The sequence below is a fragment of the Entamoeba invadens genome (genome assembly GCF_000330505.1).
Source record: "Entamoeba invadens IP1 unplaced genomic scaffold scaff_1105074725849, whole genome shotgun sequence".
Classification (NCBI taxonomy): Eukaryota; Evosea; order Mastigamoebida; family Endamoebidae; genus Entamoeba; species Entamoeba invadens.
Window position 1 is genome coordinate 481,051 of NW_004440189.1, and position 1,053 is coordinate 482,103.

Sequence of the window (1,053 nt, forward strand, 5' to 3'; positions counted from 1 at the left end):
TTCTTGGGGAATTGCGAAATGTAATTAATGGGCATGTCGGCCATGAGGTCCCAGTTATAACAACCATACCAAACTCCCCATTGATTCCCTTCTCTTTCATCACTTTATTTAACTCGGCATGCCACCCCTTTCCTCCTTCTACATCTTTTAACATCTCTTCCAATTTCGACGTGTACGACGTACCGCACTCGTCTCGCAATTCGCTCAGCATTAGCCTCTCAGAGTCCAAGTCATATCCTTTGTACAAAAGCCTTTTGGACAACATCAGTTGATAATGTTGTTCAAACATATCCTTCCCTGGCAAGAACTTGAAGAGTTGGATAATCTGTACTCCCACATTCTTATTAATTGTCCCCTTTCTCAGAACGCGATCACAAAACTTCACTAGTGCTACCGAGACTTTGGAATCAAACATGTTAATCGACTTCTCATAAGCAGTTTTAGAGATGTGATCCATCACTGGTGAGCTCTTGGAGATGAAGGTGAGGTACTCGTACATGTCAAAGAGCTTTTTCATCATGACTTGTTCGTCTTTCTCTCCGCAGAAGTCCTTTACCAATGTCGTTAACACTTCAATGAGTGCTTTTTGCATGTCTTCTTCTTTCTTGACTCTTGTCGACAGTGCAATGAACAGATTGATCATTTCCGAATTTTTGTTCGATATAAAACCCTTCAACTGTGACTTCTTCGTCATCAACAGATAATCCATAGTCTCGACCATCAGTTCCTTTTCAGCAAAACTGATCACGTCTTGTTTACATTGAATGTAGTGTTTTGTAGCCACAACATCTTCTCTATCGATCATTTCTTTCACTTTCTGCAAAAAGACATCCAATCCTCCTTCCAGTAATTGAGCAACAGCATTCGAGTAATAGTTAGTCGTAGCAACAAGTAAAGCGTCATGGAACATATCTTGTAAATTGCAATTGTTGACCATCTCTACCAGCGATTTGACTGTTTGACTTTCCTCGGTATTTCCTCGTAATTTATCGATCAGTGCAATCAAGTTGTTTTTGATCTTCTCCGTGTCGCTTCCTAATACTACATTTTTGA

General features: G+C 40.2%; 1 protein-coding gene across 1 annotated transcript; it reads right to left on the reverse strand.

Annotated features, from left to right (window-relative positions):
* Positions 1 to 1,021, reverse strand: EIN_225970 (cullin family protein; the record flags this gene model as incomplete). Its single annotated transcript, XM_004254967.1, has 1 exon — positions 1 to 1,021. A coding segment is annotated over one exon (1,021 nt), but the record flags the coding sequence as incomplete, so codon positions are not given.
* Positions 1,022 to 1,053: the final 32 nt, after the last annotated feature.